The sequence below is a fragment of the Schistocerca piceifrons genome, chromosome 4 (genome assembly GCF_021461385.2).
Source record: "Schistocerca piceifrons isolate TAMUIC-IGC-003096 chromosome 4, iqSchPice1.1, whole genome shotgun sequence".
In the NCBI taxonomy this organism is placed as follows: domain Eukaryota; kingdom Metazoa; phylum Arthropoda; class Insecta; order Orthoptera; family Acrididae; genus Schistocerca; species Schistocerca piceifrons.
The window spans coordinates 148,592,804-148,611,491 of record NC_060141.1 but is presented as its reverse complement, the minus strand read 5'-3'; the positions used below and the strand labels follow the sequence as shown (position 1 = coordinate 148,611,491).

Below are 18,688 nucleotides of genomic sequence, written 5' to 3'. Positions count from 1 at the left end.
AAGTCCACTTCTCCAAATTTGTCTTCTATTTGTTCTATGAGAAATAATGGTTTTGTGATTGTAAAACTATTTCTATGTGGTCAGTACACACCAGGTATTCAGTTCTGACATGTTCGAGTCATTATTTCATTTTCAGTCTTACAGCTTGCCACTTTTTCCATGACGTAGCCAGGGTAGGGAAAACTGTTGGATTATAACTACCTGTATGGAAATGTTTATACATATCCATTGAGATAGCTGGATGAGTATGGCCATTACATTCACGTAGTTTGATGCGTCTGATGTGCAAAACATTCACCCTGTAGCTGCAACAAAGGTCATCTGGTATGACAGCTGTTGCCAGAAGCCCCTATGCCCCAAGAAGATGGGCATCTTTCCCTCGGCATGCATGGGGAGCTAGCAGCTCAGGCGTAGTTTTGTTGTCAGGAGGCATCACCAAAAGGGTTCATAATGACCCCAATATGTCAGACTGGCTACCATTTTGGCTTTTGAGGCATATATGAGCCTGAGTAGTTACTGGGAGCAAAAGATCTTTACCACAGTAAGCAGTTGGTGCTGTTTACAGTGTTCTTCCCCATTCAGCCCACAATACAAAAATCAAATGGTTCAAATGGCTCTGAGCTCTATGGGACTTAACATCTGAGGTCATCAGCCCCCTAGAACTTAGAACTACTTAATCCTAACTAACCTAAGGACATCACACACATCCATGCCCAAGGGAGGATTCAAACCTGCGGCCATAGTGGTCATGTGGCTCCAGACTGAAGCGCCTAGAACTGCTCGGCCACACCGGCCGGCTCCCATACTACATGACAAAATTTTGAAAATGGGCATCAAACCCAGAAGGGGACCAAAATTACTTCAGCTGAAAAACTGGTGTAAATTAAATGGATAAGCTGAAAACAAAAGAAAGCAGAAGCTAGAGACATACCCGGGTCAATATCAAAGACTGCCACCATGGGAAAAAAGTAAGAATTAAGCCTTCCACTGCTGTGGGCATGTATATATGTCCAGCTACGCCATTCCCCAGGTGCTGTGGATGCATATAAGTGAGTTTTCCTACAGTGCTATCAATATCTGAAAGCATCCTGAGCCACTGAGCTCTCAGTCCTACAGACAAGTTACTTCTATATCTCAGTGAATAACAAAGTTTTGAGTATTTATCATACAACATATGTGCCTCATTGCATTTTATCATTTGCAGAAAACCTTGTTTCAATATCATGAATTGTTTATGAGGTATGACAATTGTTATGATTACATGATTTACGATACGCAAGGACATGACAGGGTGCATGACCGTTCTTTGGATATAAAACCCAATAACTTGAGAATGAAATGAGATATAGTTCTGCTCTCAATTTTACATAAAATCTTGATATCTTATCTACATTTAATTAACTGCAATGTATGAGCCAAAATCAACCACATGCAAAGTTTACACAATCTGTTTTTACCTCTGTGAACTCTCTAAAATTATTCATGTTTTCCTTAATTTGAATGCAGTGCAGTAAGTATGATGGGTAACACAAAGAAATTCAGTTCTTTATTGAGCGCAGGTATCAAGACTGTAAGATGTGCAAAAATTAAAATTTTTCACCTAATAGTTTTCTAAAAATTGGATGACAAGTATTTCATATCGGCCAGAATGCCACCTCTCAGAACAGGCAGCACCATTTGGCAAGCAGTACAATCATAAAAAAGGCTCACACAGCATGGAACACAAAGAGCACTTCTGTAGCAGCAAAAGGGTTCAAAATATTTGTAGATGGATGATTGTGGCACAAGAAAAGAAGTAGATGCTGCAAAAGCTTGGGGTCCCATGCACAACATGCATGTACTTACAAAAGAGCTGTAAGCCACCTGAGGGGGTAATGAGGTGAGGATGGCTAGAAGACAATGCAGGATGTGGGTAGTGTCCAGTATCCCGCTTCCAGTGTTGGAATAGCAATTAAGACAATGTTGGAGAGCCTCGGAAATACTGACAATTTAAGAAGAGGAAAATGACTGAAGGTGTGACCTGAAGTTTGTTTTAGGGAGGGCATCTGTGGCAGCCACAATGCTATAGTGGTGTAGTGATTAGCATGCCTGCCTGGCAAGCAGGAGACTTGGGTTCCAAGTCCCAGCCATAGCACAAATTTTAATTAATTGTTTCAGTGTCTATCCTTATCTAATATAAAGTTAAGACTCATATGTCTCGAGGAAAACATATTTCCATCAGATCACAAAAATTCCCTTCTCTGAATGCCACCCTCCTTTCACAATGACATCAAAATCTTCATGTTCCACCAACACTCAGATCGAACCTATTGCCATCCAACACATGGAAGGGCACTCCAGGTACCACCTACAAACATTTACAGTCTACTGAGATCCTAATTCAGTCTTAGAGTATCACTAACTAACAATGCCTACCCTAGGTACAGTGAAGCTGCCCCTCACCCCTCCCCACCTTAAACCCCTCATAGCAGCTAGATACTACCTATCTTATCTTTTCCATCTGCTACATCACCAAAAACTCCATTCCAACATCCCACAAGACCAAGAACCCAAAAAGAAACAAAGAAATGTTGTTCAAACAACCTAACACAAACCCCAGTCTCACAGAAGTTTCAGTTTTAACCAATGACCCCACCTTTAGCCCCACAACTAAATTCAATCATGTCAGACTCATCAATGACCTAATATCCTTTTCGTGATCAAAACAGTGGAAATATTTTTTGCACCAAACTCTTTGCCTAAAACTAAAAATATGGCACCTTGCTAGGTCGTAGCAATTGACGTAGCTGAAGGCTATACTAAACTATCGTCTTGGCAAATGAGAGCGTAAGTAGAGAGTGAACCATCGCTAGCAAAGTTGGCTGTACAACTGGGGCGAGTGCTAGGGAGTCTCGACTAGAACTGCAGTGTGGCGGCGCTCGGTCTGCAATCACTGATAGTGGCGACACGCAGGTCCGACGTATACTAACAGACCGCGGCCGATTTAAAGGCTACCACCTAGCAAGTGTGGTGTCTGGCGGTGACACCACAAGAACAACTATCTTCACTTGATTACAGTCCAAGATTTGGCTATTTCCCTTATGTACACATGCTTTCTCACTTTCATGATGACTTGCAGTGATTACCTCACAGAAGGCACTAATAAACTGCTTTGTCTACCAACATTCTGTCACAATATTATAAAAAGGATAGTTGCTACTCACCATATAGCAGAGGTGCAGAGTCATAGAGAGGCACAACAAAAAGACTGTCAGAAAGTGAGCTTTCAGCCAACAAGGCCTCCGTCCAAAATAAACACACACACACACACACACACACACACACACACACACACACACACACACACACACATTCAAACGCAATTCACACACATGACTAAAGTCCCTGGTTGTTGAGTCCAGGCCGTGAGCAGCAGCGCATGATGGAAGAGGGAACCGGGTGGAGTAAGCTGGGGCAGAGAGGGGGAGGGGTAGAAAGGTAGGGGTGGGGGACGGTAAAGTGCTGTACAGGGGTGAGGTGGAGGAGGGTAGGGCGGTTGGGTGCAGTCGGGAGTTTAGAGGAAGGGGGGGCGAGTGGAAATGGAGAGAAGTAAAAATACTGAGGGTGCATTGGTGGAATAGAGAGCTGTGTAGTGCTGGAATGAGAACAGGGAAGGGGCTTAAGTTTGAGGCCAGGAGGGTTACAGGAATGTAGGATATATTGCAGGGAGGGTTCCCACCTGCACCATCCAGAAAAGCTGGTGTAGGTAGGAAGTATCCAGATGGCACACTCTGTGAAACAGTCACTGAAATGAAGAATGTCATGTTGGATGGCATGCTCAGTAATGGTGTGGTCCAACTGTTTCTTGGCCACAGTTTATCGGTGGCCATTCATGTGGACAGACAGCTTGTTGGTTGTAATGCCCACATAGAATGCAACACAGTGGTTGCAGCTTAGCTGTAGGTAGCCCTGCCTTTGATGAGATAGGTGTAGCTTGTGACAGGACTGGAGTAGGTGGTGGTGGTGGTGGTAGTGGTGGTGATGGGAGGATGAATGGAACAGGTCTTGCATTTAGGTCTGTTACAGGGATATGAGTGCTGAGCCATGAGGCAAGCGGTTGGAAGCAGGGGTTGTGTAGAAATGGATGAGGATACTGTGTAGGTTCGGTGGGCGACGGAATATCACTGTGGGAGTGGTGGGAAGGATAGTGGATAGGACATTCCTCATTTCAGGGCAAGACCAGAGGTAGTCAAAACCCTGGTGAAGAATATGATTCAGTTGCTCCAGTCCTGGGCAGTACTGAGTCAAGAGGGGAATGCTCCTCTGTGGCTGGACAGTGGAACTTTGGAAAGTGGTGGGTGACTGGTGAGATAAAGCAAAGGAGATGTTTTTGTACAAGGTTGGGAGGGTAATTATGGTCTATGAAGGCCTCAGTGTGATCCTCGGTATATTTCGAGAGGAACTGCTCATCACTATAGATGCGATGGCCATGGGTGGCTACGCTGCATGGAAGGGACTTCTTGTCATGGAACGGGTGACAGCTGTCAAAGTGGAGGTACTGCTGATGGTTGGTACGTTTGACATGAACAGAGGTGCTGATGTAGCCATCTTTGAGGTAGCGGTCAAAAACGGGGAAGGCAGCTTGTTGGGTTATTTAGGACCAGGTGAAGCAAATGGGGGAGAAGCTTGAGGTGTAGAGCCGTATAATGATCCTACCTTGGAGGCGGTTAAGTGGGAGATGTGTCTCAGAGCTGGATAGTGACAGATGGTGACGTGAGACTGGACGCGCACGTAGTTTATGTATCAGTCGATAGAGGACAATATTGGATAGGGGGACTGTGATTTTAGTTTCAATTGTGACCACTAGAGTGCACTAAAGTAATAGAATGTTTTTCATAAACTGTTCTAGTATTTTCATAAAGTGTTGTTATGTCTTTTTGTGTAGGTAAAATGTTATAAATGTGTTTTAGCAGTATAAATGATGCGTGAGTGTGGTTTAAGGTTAATATGAAGGTTTAAGGTTAATATGAAGGTTTAAGGTTAATATGAAGATAATTGTTTAACGAGTAGTAGGATTTAGTGTGGGAACATTTCAAAGAAGTATGGATATGAACAAAGGGGATTGTTGTAGAAAGTAAGTTTATGGTAAAGGGAAAGGTTATTGATGAAAAGTGCGGATCGACGCGGGAGAATGTTGTTTTGCTATTGGCTGGTGAGTGAACTGACCAATGGTAAAGCACTATTCTTTGCGCGCCTTTCTCTGCTGGTAGAGAAGACAGAGTATTCTAGAGAGGAGTCGAAGCCTAGCCGTGAAAGAGATCGGACGTGTGCAGTTGTAATTCCGATGGAAATGATAAGTTGTCGGATCTAGCAGGGTTTCATACATCAAAAGTGTTGGAAAGCGACGGCATAATTATTTCGATGTGTGTGTAGAAATTTCAGAATTTTTAAGTGAATTTTATGAAGAGGTAAGACATATATTCTGCGTGGCGTATTGAGTAGGTCGGTGGCTAAAAACTGCAACTGCATTTGGTACCGACAGACCTAATACTTGGCGAGCATTATCAATAAAAAACAATCAGTTTTTTGGAGCTATTACGTTTTCAGGAAATGCAACACCATAAATTTGCTAACGTGAGTGAAAGGGATTGTGAGTGACTGTGTTATGACTAGCACAGGCTTGGCAGTGATGCTTGTTTGCCTAAGTTTCAGAATATATTAATTGAGGACAAAATTTCCAAACTTTCATTTGTATGAAAACTCTCTCCCGAAATGTAGATTAGTGGCTTTAATTGCAGCCTGGTTCACGTCGAAGTACAGTTAAGTTTCACTCGGCTTCCCTACTGATGAGCTGCTGAGACAGTGTACACAGGTAGGTGCAGGTCCGTCGTAAAGAAACGGAAAGAACCGCGCCGCCGCACGTGCATCGGTTCTGGGAAGCACTAAAGCCATAGTATTTTGAATCCGTGGTTGAGAGAAAGATTTTGATGGACTGAACAGTGAACGTTAGTGAAAGAATTTCGTGAACCGGTACTAGCAGAAGTTTGAACGGAACCCATTTCGAGTTGCTGGAGTTGCAAGAAAGAAGATGATCCGCAACGGCTGCAGTAGTGACAGGAGCGAAGTGAAGCAGCAGATGGCAGCAGATGGCAGCAGATGGCATCTTAGCGGTGGCGGCGAGCAGTACAACGGGGTCAGCGCAGCCAGCCTACACGACGAGCAGGGGCCCGGAAACTGTTACGGCAGCTGCAGGGGATCGGACTCGCAGTTTCAACATGCCGAGGCTGCAGCATTCGACAAAAGATAAGTCAACTTTGTTACATCTGTTGTGTGTGTATGTGCTGAAAGACTGAGAAACATGGCAAATGATAAAGATTTTGTGAATACGGTGAAGGAGGAAGAACTTGTATTAAGTGTGAGTGCTGCACAAACTAGCACACCTGACCAGAGAGAAGGAGTAGATGCTAAAATAAAAGGGGATGTTTTTGATGATATTTCTATGTTATTTACGGACAGTGGAATTGAGTCTGCTTCAAGTATGTCTGTTAATGTAAATAGTGGGGATAATACTAATCCCAAAAGTGACATTAAGCATGAACTCAGTAACGATCAGTTGTGTGATGATAGTGTTAGTAATGTTACTGAATCAAATGTGGCAAACTTGTCAAATGCGGATACCAAATTTGGTATAGTGCCGTTGGAACAAGGTAAATAAGAAACAGTGATGCCAAAAATGGAAGTAGGAAGTACGCAGGAAATGTTTGTCGCTTTAATGGGCTCTATACAAGGACAAACTGAAAAAATTATTAGTAAACTTGACAGTGGTTTTAATGAAAAAATTAGCAAACTTGACAGTGGTTTTAGTGAAAAAATTAGTAAACTTAATAGTGAGTTTAATGAAAAACTTGAAAAGCAGACTGCTGTTTTAAAAGAAATGTGGGAAAATGAATTGAAGTCATTAGAAAATAAAGTATATAATTTTTCCCACGTGGAATGTTTCCTTCCATTATATATATATAAACACAGATGATGTGACATACCAAACGAAAGTGCTGGCAGGTCGATAGACACACAAACAAACACAAACATACACACGAAATTCAAGCTTTCGCAACAAACTGTTGCCTCATCAGGAAAGAGGGAAGGAGAGGGAAAGACAAAAGGATGTGGGTTTTAAGGGAGAGGGGTAAGGAGTAATTCCAATCTCGGGAGTGGAAAGACTTACCTTAGGGGGAAAAAAGGACAGGTATACACTCGCACACACACACACACATATCCATCCGCACATACACAGACACAAGCAGACATTTGTCTGCTTTGCCTTTACAAATGTCTGCTTGTGTCTGTGTATGTGCGGATGGATATGTGTGTGTGTGCGCGCGGGAGTGTATACCTGTCCTTTTTTCCCCCTAAGGTAAGTAACCTGGCTGAGTCAAGGAGTATGAATCTATCTTCTGTAATATTCTTCTCTATCAGGGAAGGTGGCTTTGTAGGTGTAAGATGCAGTTATGAGATTAAGATGAAGTAAATTTTGTGGCGAGAGAGATGGGGGTCAGTTTGTGACTGAAGGCTGAGTGACATGAATCTGAACCAGGTGAAGGGTTTGGCATTCTGGGTATTTAGGGAGGACTCCTCTAGATGGCCCATGAATAGGTTAACGTAGGATGGTGCCATGCTTGTGCCCATAGCCTTACCCTGGATTTGTTTGTGGGTAACGGCTTCAAAGGACTGCTTAAAAATGTCTTATATTCTTTTACTTTGTGCCTGTCTTGGGCTGAATACCTCCTATATGTCATGAGTTAGAATCTACATCTTCACACACAATGGCTTCTCCTGAGGAAAAGATATGTAAGTAAACATACGGCAATTTGTGGCATGACAATAGACACCCTCCTATGCCAAACTTTTGTGAGCAATCTAGATATAATCTTCCTAGCCACCCAAAAACACAAAGCTTTGTCTGATTCAGTTTCACTGAAGATATCTTCATGAACTGGAGACACAGTCAACACACTATCTCGTTCTTCCACATCCTCAATACCATCTCTCCCATTCACTTCATCTGGTCCTCCTGAAACTCCACTTCTGCAATCGGTTTATGAAAACATCTGCCCATATTTCCCACTAACCATCAACAATACCTCCATTTGATAGCTACCGTCCTATCCTCAGTAAAACTCTCTACCATACAGTTTGTACATCTGAGGGTGGCACATCTGTAATTATGAGCACTCCCTTGCGTAATATTCTGAGGGTCTTACTAAAGTTTTTACAGACAGACCTTTCTCTCAAAACCTAACTCTCAAACAGATTTACCATGTCACATCCTCCAACTGTCCTCATGAACTAGGTAAGAGTAACACACTTCTAATCACCTAATACCACCACAGACATCATGAAGTCTTGAAATGAGGAACATCCTATGCAGAATCATTCCCACCCCTTGCAAGTGGCATTCCAATGACCACCCTGTGTACTAAACACGCTAATCTAACCTAACCTAACCCAAAGTGGTATTGTGTCACCCATCCAACGTATAAAATATGCTGATCCATTCCTATGACACACCTCCTCACAACATTTTAACACGTGTCATATGCCTGTAAAAGGCCCAGGTGCAAGATCTGTTCTATGCACCAACCCAACACTTCCTCTTTTAGATCAATCATAGGCATATCCTATCATATAAATGGCAGGGCCACCACTGAAAGATGTCATGTCACTTACCATCTATGCTGTAACTTTTGCGCAGTCCTATACATGGATGTCATCACCAACAACAGTCCACCTGGATGAGTGGCCACTGTCGAACTGCGGCCATGAGCAGAACTGACCACTATATGACAGAAGATGCAGCTGACCAGAATGAGCTCAACTTCAAAAGCTGCTTTACAACCTGTGTCACCCAGATACTCCTGCCCAAATATTAGTTTCTCTGAATTACACAGACATGACCTGTCCTTACAACACATACTTTGATCCAGCTATCCTCCTTGCCTCACTCACCACTAACACCTGTCCCATACCCACCTTCATCCCTGTCTCAAAGCCCCCCACTTCACTCTCTGTACATTTGTACCCTCCTCCATCCCTCCCCCCCTCTCCCTCTCTCTCACTCACTCACTCCCCCCCCCCCCCCCAATTCTATCTTACCCTCACTCCAGTTCTCTACATCACTGTGCAAAACACACCACTCCCCTTTTCATACCAGAGATGCTCTCTGGTGTCACATTACTATCCTGTTATCCTGTACTTTTATTGTCTCTTCCTTCCAGCCAACAGTTAAAATTCACTCCAAGCCTCCCTTCTGCTCCACATCTCCTTTCTCCCCGCCCCCAAATTACAACCTATCATCTAGATCAAACACTGTGTGTGTGTGTGTGTGTGTGTGTGTGTGTGTGTGTGTGTGTTTTCTGCAGTTAGCTCTGAAAAGGATAATGTCTTGTTTGTTTGTCTGACAACCACAGTTGGATGATACTCTCTTTTAGAAATATGAGGGTATATCCTTGTATCAAATATCATGCATATTATGTGGAAAAATGTTACCAGAGTTGGTTCTCCCAATTATCTTAATAATTCTGAAGGAATGTCATCTACTCCAAGTGTCTGATTTCAATTTAGGTCTTTCAATGCTTTGTGAAATTCTTGTTGCAGTATCCCATCACCCATCTCATCATCATCTAATTCCTCTTCTCTTTTTATAACACTGTCCTGAAATGTGTTTCCATTATGCATTCCTTCTACATATTCTTTTCACCATTTAGCCATCCTCTCTTTGCATCCTCTCTTTGCTTCTGAATGTGAAACATTACTTCCAATGTGCTCAATGCACGCACAGAAATGAGATGGTACATTACATAGAATACGTTCCTCAACATTATCCGCCACTGCAGTGCTACCCAGCAGCAACTGTTGGTTGCATCTGGTGTGCAAACCACAGAGCTTGTTTATGAAAGTGGACACACATAAAATAGTTATGTTAGCTTAGTTACCAGTCACCAAAAAGTAACTATTGTGCATTGTTACTTTTAACAGTATAATAATATTGTTGTTCTTTCAAACAGTATACTAACATTGTTGTTCTTTCATTCTGTCTATTAAAATACAAATTTGCTCCCCTGTCCATAAGTTAAGCGAGTTGCTCTGTCTTTAGTATACACTGTACAGAATTTAAGGGAATCAGACAGTGAAGTAGATAGCTGTCTTGCAATTCATGGTTCATGTTTCTTGATACATGTTTCTTGATACATTCACAAAACTGCTGAACAAATTCACTCCTTAATGGAAACTTCTCTTATAAAGACACAGCATGGAATACTCCTGAATTAAATTAAAGCCCAAAAAACTTTCAGAAAACATAAAGGTAAATAAAAAGATATCTAAGCAATACTCAAAACTGCAACTTTTCAGTTCACAGATCACATCTCATCCACTATACTACATTTGGTAGATATGTTTGTCCATGTCCTTTATTTTATGTTGTTCCAGAAGCTTTAACTACAGATATGGCATTACTCGACATTTGATGATAGCAAATCTTATGAAAAACAATAGGTTTTGATAAACGTTCAATGTGGCAGTGCCTTTAAGTGGCATACTTTGATAATGCATGAGTTATAATATGAAAAGCATGAATAAAAAGAGCCTTCAGTGACTGATATGTCATTTTATTACAACAAATAGTACCCAAAACAATGTGTTCTTGAGATATCGTCATTGTGCCAGTGCTTTGAAACGGCATACTTTCATAGGACGTAAGTTATAACTTAAAAAGACAAAATATGGGCTTCAATTGCAAAGGATGTAATTCAATATAGTATCTTCTACATTAAGCTTGTGATGTAAAAAGTGATCTTACATTCCAATTGTCACCTCCTTCTTCTCAAAGCCAAAATCTGATGCATCTTATTCTGCCTTTCACACTTAAGAATGCTATGCAACATGAAATTCCAAACTGTGATGTCACAAAACTGTACCAGCTACTGTTTTTAATCTACATAAATGGTTTTCTAATAACTTTAAAGGGTGGTTAAAAAACTTTAACATCTGCTGATTACACACTAATGAAGGATCTACACTCATCTCTAACAGGAACAGGTCAGATGATAGTTGAAAAGGCCTAGAATTGATTCCCAATAAACTGTTTGATTCTTAAACTCACAAAGACCCATATTATAAAATTTCAAATAATCAAAAATGAGCTAATGGTACCTGAGCTAGACACAAATGACGACACACTCAATGAAACACTCTGCGTAAAAATTTTTGGGGGTCTAGCTGGGTAACAAGTTAAAATGGACACAAAACATAAATAGGTTTATAACTCTGACATTGGTCCACTGTAGCATTTTGGACCATGTTTCATTCTTATGTATTATCATGTTTCTGGAAACCAAAAATCTTCTCCATAGGTATTAACATGTGTTCCAAAAACAATGACCATGTGAAATCCAGCTTGCTCTGTTCATCCAAAAGACCCAAAAGACAGTAGATACTGGTGCCCAGGTTGATGCCACATTCCTTGAATTCCGGAAGGTGTTAGATAATCTTCTGCATTGCTGTCTAATGAACAGAACATGGCCATATGGAATATCAGATCAACTATGTGACTGGACTGATGAGTTTCTCACAAACAGAACATTGGCAATGTAGAGAAATCTTCAGACTTAAAAGTAATGTCAGGCGTATGCCAAGGAAGTGTTATAAGACCATTACCTTCCAGAATTTGTACAAAGGACCTAGTGTATAACATCGGGAGTTCCATGAGGCTTTTCGTGGATGATGCTACTGTATACAGAGAAATCACACCACTAGACAACTGTAGCAAAATGCAGGAAGACCTACAGAGAACTGACACTTGGTGCAGGGAGAGGCAGTTGACCCTCAACCTAAGCAAATGTAACATATTGTGCATAAATAGGCAGAAAGACTCATTACTGTGTGATTATGCAATTTCAGAACACTCACCGGAAGCAGTCACATCCATAAAATACCATGGAGTAAGTGTATGGAGCAATTTAATAAAATAAAAGTACCACACAGAATTGATTGCAGGTAAGGCAGATGCCAGATTGAGATTCACTGGAAGAATCCTCTGGATAAGTTGTTCACCCACAAAAGAGCTAGCTTACAAGACCCTCGTTCGATCAATACTTATTGCTCACCAGTCTGGCATCTGCACTAGATAAGATTGACAGAGGAAACAGAGGAGATCCAAAGAAGAGCGGCATGGTTTGTTACAAGTTCACTTAGTACATGCGAAAGTGTCACAGAGATGCTCAGCCAACTCCAGGGGTAGATGTTGCAAGAGAGGCATTCTGCATCATGTGATTTATAGTTAAATTCCAAAGGTCTATGTTCCTATTAGAGTTGTCAGTCTATTGCTTCCTCCTATGTATATCTCGTGAAAAGACCATGCAGGTCAAATCAGAGATATTCAAGCCTACACAGAGGCTTACCAACAATCGTTCTTTCCATGAAACATATGCGACTGGAACAGGGAAGAGGGAAGTGAGACAGGTACAAAATGTACCCTATGTCACATGCCATAAGGTGGCATGTAGAGTGTAGATGTAGAACCACGCAGCTCAGATAAGGATATTTTGCTCTTAGAAGTATCTCCTATTGTGTTGGCATAAACATTAGCAATTTTACTTGTTATGTTATTGAATTATCTTCTTGGAAACCACACCTTACGTACATAATGTATTTACTCAAAATAAGTAATAACATATACATCTGAGGGTTCCTCGAAGATATTGGAATTCTTACACTTACTTCCTAGTACAATTACTGTTCAGTGATTTTTGTTGCTGGAAATAGAAATCAGTTTTAATTACAGTAAAAGACACAAAAATAATTTTTATGCAGCATTTGCTTCCTTGTTTACAGTTCACAGACAAAAGGTAGTTCCCATCTAAAAAAACACAAGAAACTATGAATGCTTACAAAAATACACTGTTGCGAACAAAAATGTTAAAAAGAGATTAGGGTAAGGTTAAAAAGGAGGGCAAGTCACAGACCTACCCTTTGTGAGAAGGGACCACACTCCTCCCCTCCCCTCCCCCCCCCCCCCCCAAATTGTGAGAAAAAAAGGGAGAAAAGTTTCTCCAAAAGCTCGGATAATGTTGGGTACTACTTCATATGTCTATTAGCAGTGCTAAGTACTTTGCCTCTTAAAAGTACAGCTAGCAATTCTGTTTTGTAGTTTTTTAGAACTTAAATTAATTCAGAAAACATTTATCACAAGAATGTTTGAAGAGGAAATTATAGAAAAAAAATTCTTTTTGATCAAGTCACTCAGCCATCTGGGGCACTGGACTTAGGCAGCCACAGCAGAACAGGATAAGAGAGAAATCAACAATGACTACGAGAGCATTCTGAAAATGATCTGAATGAAAACAAAGCATTAAAAAAAAAGGATACACCCCATTCATGACTCTTATTCAGCACAGTATTGAAATATAAAACTTCTCCTTCTGGCCATAATAATCTGTTCCAAAATACTGAGTCAACTAACACTGACAGGCTAAGAAATATTAATCCAACCGGAACACCAATTTGAATGACCCTGTAAACAGAAAAGAATTACTGTAATGTAAATGAAACTTTATTAGCAAAGTAAATATCACATGTGACAACTAGTATACAAAGGCATTTCTACATATCACTGCTGTGATGCTGTGGCAGTAGTAATGACAAATATAATAACAATAAAAATAATAAAATTCAGAGACTAACATTGAGCTTCCAGAGTCTCTGAACTTGTTCCAAGAAATAATAATTAAGTATCTATCAAAATTTTCACTGTGTCTTGAAGAAAAAACAATGTTTAAAAGGCCAGCAATCACCCACAGTTCTTTTCACAATTAAATTCTTCTAGTAATCATGATGTTGTTGTTGTGGTCTTCAGTCCTGAGACTGGTTTGATGCAGCTCTCCATACTACTCTATCCTGTGCAAGCTTCATCTCCCAGTACCTACCGCAGCCTACATCCTTCTGAATCTGCTTAGTGTATTCATCTCTTGGTCTCCCTCTACGATTTTTACCCTCCACGCTGCCCTCCAATACTAAATTGGTGATCCCTCGATGCCTCAGAACGTGTCCTACCAACCGATCCCTTCTTCTAGTCAAGTTGTGCCACAAGCTCCTCTTCTCCCCAATTCTATTCAATACCTCCTCATTAGTTATGTGATCTACCCATGTAATCTTCAGCATTCCTCTGTAGCACCACATTTAAAAAGCTTCTATTCTCTTTTTGTCTAAACTATTTATCATCCACGTTTCACTTCCATACATGGCTACACTCCATATAAATACTTTCAGAAACGACTTCCTGACATTTAAATCTATACTCGATGTTAACAAATTTTTCTTCTTCAGAAACACTTTCCTTGCCATTGCCAGTCTACATTTTATACCCTCTCTACTTCGACCATCATCAGTAATTTTGCTTCCCAAATAGCAAAACTCCTTTACTACTTCAAGTGTCTCATTTCCTAAATCTAATTCCCTCAGCATCACCCGCCTTAATTCGACTACATTCCATTATCCTCGTTTTGCTTTTGTTGATGTTCATCTTATACCCTCCTTTCAAGACACTGTCCATTCTGTTCAACTGCTCTTCTAAGTCCTTTGCTGTCTCTGACATAATTACAATGTCATCGGCGAACCTCAAAGTTTTTATTTCTTCTCCATGGATTTTAATACCTACTCCAAACTTTTCTTTTGTTTCCTTTATTGCTTGCTCAATATACAGATTGAATAACATCGGGGATAGGCTACAACCCTCTCTCACTCCCTTCGCAGCCACTGCTTCCCTTTCATGTCCCTCGACTCTTATAACTGCCATCTGCTTTCTGTACAAATTGTAAATAGCCTTTCGCTCCCGGTATTTTACCCCTGCCACCTTCAGAATTTGAAAGAGAGTATTCCAACCAATATTGTCTAAAGCTTTCTCTAAGTCTACAAATGCTAGAAACGTAGGTTTGCCTTTCCTTAATCTTTCTTCTAAGATAAGTCGTAGGGTCAGTATTGCCTCACGTGTTCCAACATTTCTACGGAATACAAACTCATCTTCCCCGAGGTCGGCTTCTATCAGTTTTTCCATTCGTCCGTAAAGAATTCGCATTAGTATTTTGCAGCTGTGACTTATTAAACTGATAGTTCGGTAATTTTCACATCTGTCAACACCTGCTTTCTTTGGGATTGGAATTATTACATTCTTCTTGAAGTCTGAGGGTATTTCGCATGTCTCATAAATCTTGCTCACCAGATGGTAGAGTTTTGTCAGGACTGGCTCTCCCAAGGCTGTCAGTAGTTCTAATGGAATGTTGTCTACTCCGGGGGTCTTGTTTTGACTCAGGTCCTTCAGTGCTCTGTCAAACTCTTCACGCAGTATCATATCTCCCCTTTTCATTTTCATCTACATCCTCTTCCATATGGGTTGATAAAAGGAAGAGAGATTGGGATTTAATGTCTTGTCGACAGTGTCATTAGAAACTGAGCACAGGCTCAGACTGAGGAAGGGAATCAACATGTCCTTCACAAGGAAACCATTGAAGATTTCACCTTAAATAATACAGGGTAACCACTGAAAACCTAAATCTGGATGGCAGGCCTGTCTTCCCAAATTCTAATCTAATGTCTTACCACTGTGCCACCCACCTCAGCTTGGACTGAAGAAGTCAGACATTTAGATCACAGATGGAATGTGTCATGCTAGTCAGATAGGACAATACCTCAACAGATGCACAACTGTTTCACAACAAACGATCAAGACTTAAGTCTCACATAGGGTCACACTGTGCAATTTTCAACAAACAAAACTGACCAGTCAAAGAAAGCCATTAATGGTCATATCCTAAATGATATGCTGTCTTTAGTATAAACTGATAGAAAACAAACTAATAGAAAACAAAACAGAGTCAAGAAAAAGACAAATTAATTAAAAAGTTAGATTAAGCATGTCTTCCATTTCAGCAATGGAAGCAGTGTGAACACTCTGAAGATAACCATGTGTCTTTAAAGACTTTACCCACAGAATTCTTACACACACTTCTGAATACATTTACTTTGTACTTGTATCTGCTTCTAATAATATGAAAAATAAATGTTTCATATTGATTGTGGTTTATACAGCCGCACTATAAGACATACAGAAATAAAAATTTTCATTGTGCCTCTGCCTCTACAGTTAGCAATGGGGTTTTGGATTCCGATGCAAATATTTTTCAACAACCTTCAATAAGACATAAAGCAAGACATTGGAAATCATTACAAATTCTAAGCAGTGATACTTTATAACTTATTCTTTCCACAAATTATCTGGTTACCTAGATATAAAGAGTTAAGAGTTCTGTTAGCTGGCTGAAAAGCAGTAATGCTCATTGTAAACAACCTCAGTCATTACAGATGGAAACAACAACAATTATGGAAAGGATAGATTGCTACCCACCATAAAAATGACATGTTGAGTTGCTGACAGGCACAACGAAAAGACTACCACACACAATTTTTTCAGCCAAATCCTTTATCAGAAAAGAGAAACATACATCCTTTCACTCCTCACTGCCAGAGATAGCAATTTTTGTGTGTGTGTGTGTGTGTGTGTGTGTGTGTGTGTGTATGTATGTGTGTGGTGTTTGAGAGGTGCTCGCTTGCATGAATGCGTAGTGCTCGCTTGCATGAATGCGTATATGTTTCTCTTTTCTGATGAAGGCTTTGACTGAAAGCTTAATGTGTAACTACAGTCTTTTTGTTGTGCATGTCTGCACCTCAATATGTCATATTCATGGTGCATGGCACTCTGTTCTTTCCATAATTGTTGGTATTACAACCTGGACTCTCTGCTGTTAAATGTAAATGACAGTTATTCTTTGATAAATATCAATATATCCATATAAGTGTAAAGTTAATATCAGGGGGGAACAAGTAGGTTCTTAACATATATCTGAAGAAGCAGCAGCTTTATTCAAATTAGCAGCTTTTCCGTGTTTTAAGTACAAATTGTACAGAACAGCACAGTGATATTTCATTGTTTATACAATATACAAATTTAGTTTCTGACAGTTTCTTCTCTTTCATGAATGTATACTATGACTTTTGTAACATATCTGATGACAGAATCTATGGAACGTGATGAAAGTTCCGGTCGCCAATGACTCTTCTTTATTGCTTGTAATGTACGAAAAGTGCTGTCTCTGTTTAGATTGTGAGGTGTGAAATACCTGTTCCATGAAGTGTTGTGTTGCACAACGTTAACAGTACCAACAAATGACGCTCACCAAACACACAGTTAAATTTTATTAATAATTTTAGGGACTTCTGGATACATATACTATGTTGAGAATATATATTGCTTGTGTATCCTAATGAATGTGATGGAAAAAGCAACTCTACAAGAATGGGGCAGCTGTGCAGTTTGGTCAAGCTTTCCAAACCTGCTGATTTGGTGGTTATTCCATGCTGTTGCACCCCTGCCTCTAAGACACACTGCACTCCACACAATAGTGTGGGCCTTGACACTGGCCTAAATCATAAAAAAAAGAAGAATGAGTTCCAGCGAAGAGCCTGCACTAAAGCCTGTTAGTGAGTGGATGTAGAGATGTCAATAATTTTGTGAACACTCAGTTTAACTGTCAAAGCTAAATTGTTGACAATTGTATATGGGAGTTTTCAGAGCTGTATAAGTTGGAAGAATAGATGCAAAACTTCAAAAAGAGAGTTCATTTATTTGGTAGGTTGTTGAACCTAGATAAGCATGAATTTTATCTCCAACACAGGCCAGACTGTCCAGGAGGCAAAGTACAAGGAAATAAAAAAGAAAAATTCAGAGAACAGAATTGTACTCCAAATAAACAAGCCAGTGATTGCAAATCTTTACACCACAGCATTGCAATTATTACATGAAGCTCCCCCCCCCCCCCCCTACCGCCACCGCCACCACCACCACCACCACCACCACCACCACCACTACCCCCCACCCCTCAGGACATCCATCAAATACAGCAGGAAACATCCCAACTGCACTTCTGAATCTTTTATTTTTTTTTATGTGAATTCTAACCATGAATGAGAAGTGCAGGACCCGCCATTGGTTTACGAGTGGTGGGTTCTGTCGGGAGGAATTTATCAGGGAACTTAATGAGAGAAAGAGGCTATTAGAGGATCAGGAAGGGAGGCTCTGTGCCCTTCATACTTGGATAAGACCATGAACAACCAGACATGCTCAAAAGGGGACATGGGAATGGAGGGAAAGGTGGAGAAGGCCTGGGAAATAGTAGTTGAAGAGAAAGAGGTAGGAATAGGACATTGTCAGATTACAGTCAAAAAATTGATTTCAGCAGTTGTCAGACATCTACATCTACATGGTTACTCTGCAATTCACACTTAAGTGCCTGGCAGAGGGTTCATTGAACCATTTTCATACTACTACTATACCATTCCACTCTCGAATGACACATGGGAAAAAGGAACCCCTAAATATTTCCATTTGAGCTCTAACTTCTCTTATTTTATTATGATGATCATTTCTCCCTACGTAGGTGGGTGTCAACAAAATATTTTTGCATTCCGAAGAGAAAGTTAGTGATTGAAATTTCGTAAATAGATCTCACCACAAAGAAAACCACCTTTGCTTCAGTGACTGTCACCCCAACTCGCATATCATATCACTGAGGTCAGTGATATGGGTCTGTAATTCAATGGG

The 18,688-nt window shown here is 40.5% G+C and overlaps 1 protein-coding gene across 2 annotated transcripts in view; it reads right to left on the bottom strand.

The window, feature by feature from the left end:
* The window catches only part of LOC124794826 (probable Dol-P-Man:Man(7)GlcNAc(2)-PP-Dol alpha-1,6-mannosyltransferase), a 174,903-nt gene that overhangs the window by 76,886 nt on the left and 79,329 nt on the right, over nt 1-18,688 (bottom strand). For both annotated transcript variants that reach the window (XM_047258488.1, XM_047258489.1), the window contains exon 6: nt 13,405-13,549. In XM_047258488.1, the coding sequence (XP_047114444.1) occupies nt 13,405-13,549 (145 nt within the window). The remainder of the gene's footprint in view (nt 1-13,404; nt 13,550-18,688) is intronic.